Source organism: Gekko japonicus, unplaced genomic scaffold (genome assembly GCF_001447785.1).
Source record: "Gekko japonicus isolate JY-2015 unplaced genomic scaffold, Gekko_japonicus_V1.1 scaffold2432, whole genome shotgun sequence".
NCBI classification, from domain to species: domain Eukaryota; kingdom Metazoa; phylum Chordata; class Lepidosauria; order Squamata; family Gekkonidae; genus Gekko; species Gekko japonicus.
Genome location: NW_015174345.1, coordinates 214,716 through 215,082, shown reverse-complemented (window position 1 = coordinate 215,082; position 367 = coordinate 214,716). Strand labels below are relative to the sequence as shown.

General features: G+C 80.7%; 1 protein-coding gene across 4 annotated transcripts in view; it reads left to right on the top strand.

Annotated features, from left to right (window-relative positions):
* The first annotated feature begins 15 nt into the window (after window positions 1-15).
* The window catches only part of GBF1 (golgi brefeldin A resistant guanine nucleotide exchange factor 1), a 209,099-nt gene continuing 208,747 nt past the window's right edge, over window positions 16-367 (top strand). For 2 of the 4 annotated variants that reach the window (XM_015424302.1, XM_015424301.1), the window contains exon 1: window positions 16-80. In XM_015424302.1, coding sequence (XP_015279788.1) covers window positions 16-80 — 65 coding nt within the window. The remainder of the gene's footprint in view (window positions 81-367) is intronic. The other 2 variants (XM_015424300.1, XM_015424299.1) reach the window with 1 other exon arrangement.

Here is a 367-nt window from a genome sequence, read left to right as displayed (position 1 = left end):
CACACCCCGCCAGGCATGCCCAGAGGGCCCCCGACGCTGCCCGGAGGCGCCGCCGCCCCGGACGCCGGGTGGATGGAGGGGTGAGTGAGCGGGCGAGCGAGCGGCTGTCTGGCTGGCGGGCTGGGGCCTTGTCCGCGGGAAGAGCCTGCGGGCCCTGCTGGACGCGGCCGCCGCACCGGGCCCGGTCTGGCTGGGAGCAAGGCTGGCCGAGCGGTCGGGGCCGTTCCCGCGGCCTGCGCTGGCCCTGGCGTCGCTGCGGCCCTCCGGCGGGGGAGGGCAGGCCCGCCCCACCCCCACCCCCCGCGAGGAGCCAGGCTGGAGGGACAGCCACCCATCCCCTCCCCCCCCGAGCGCGGCGGGAGGGGGG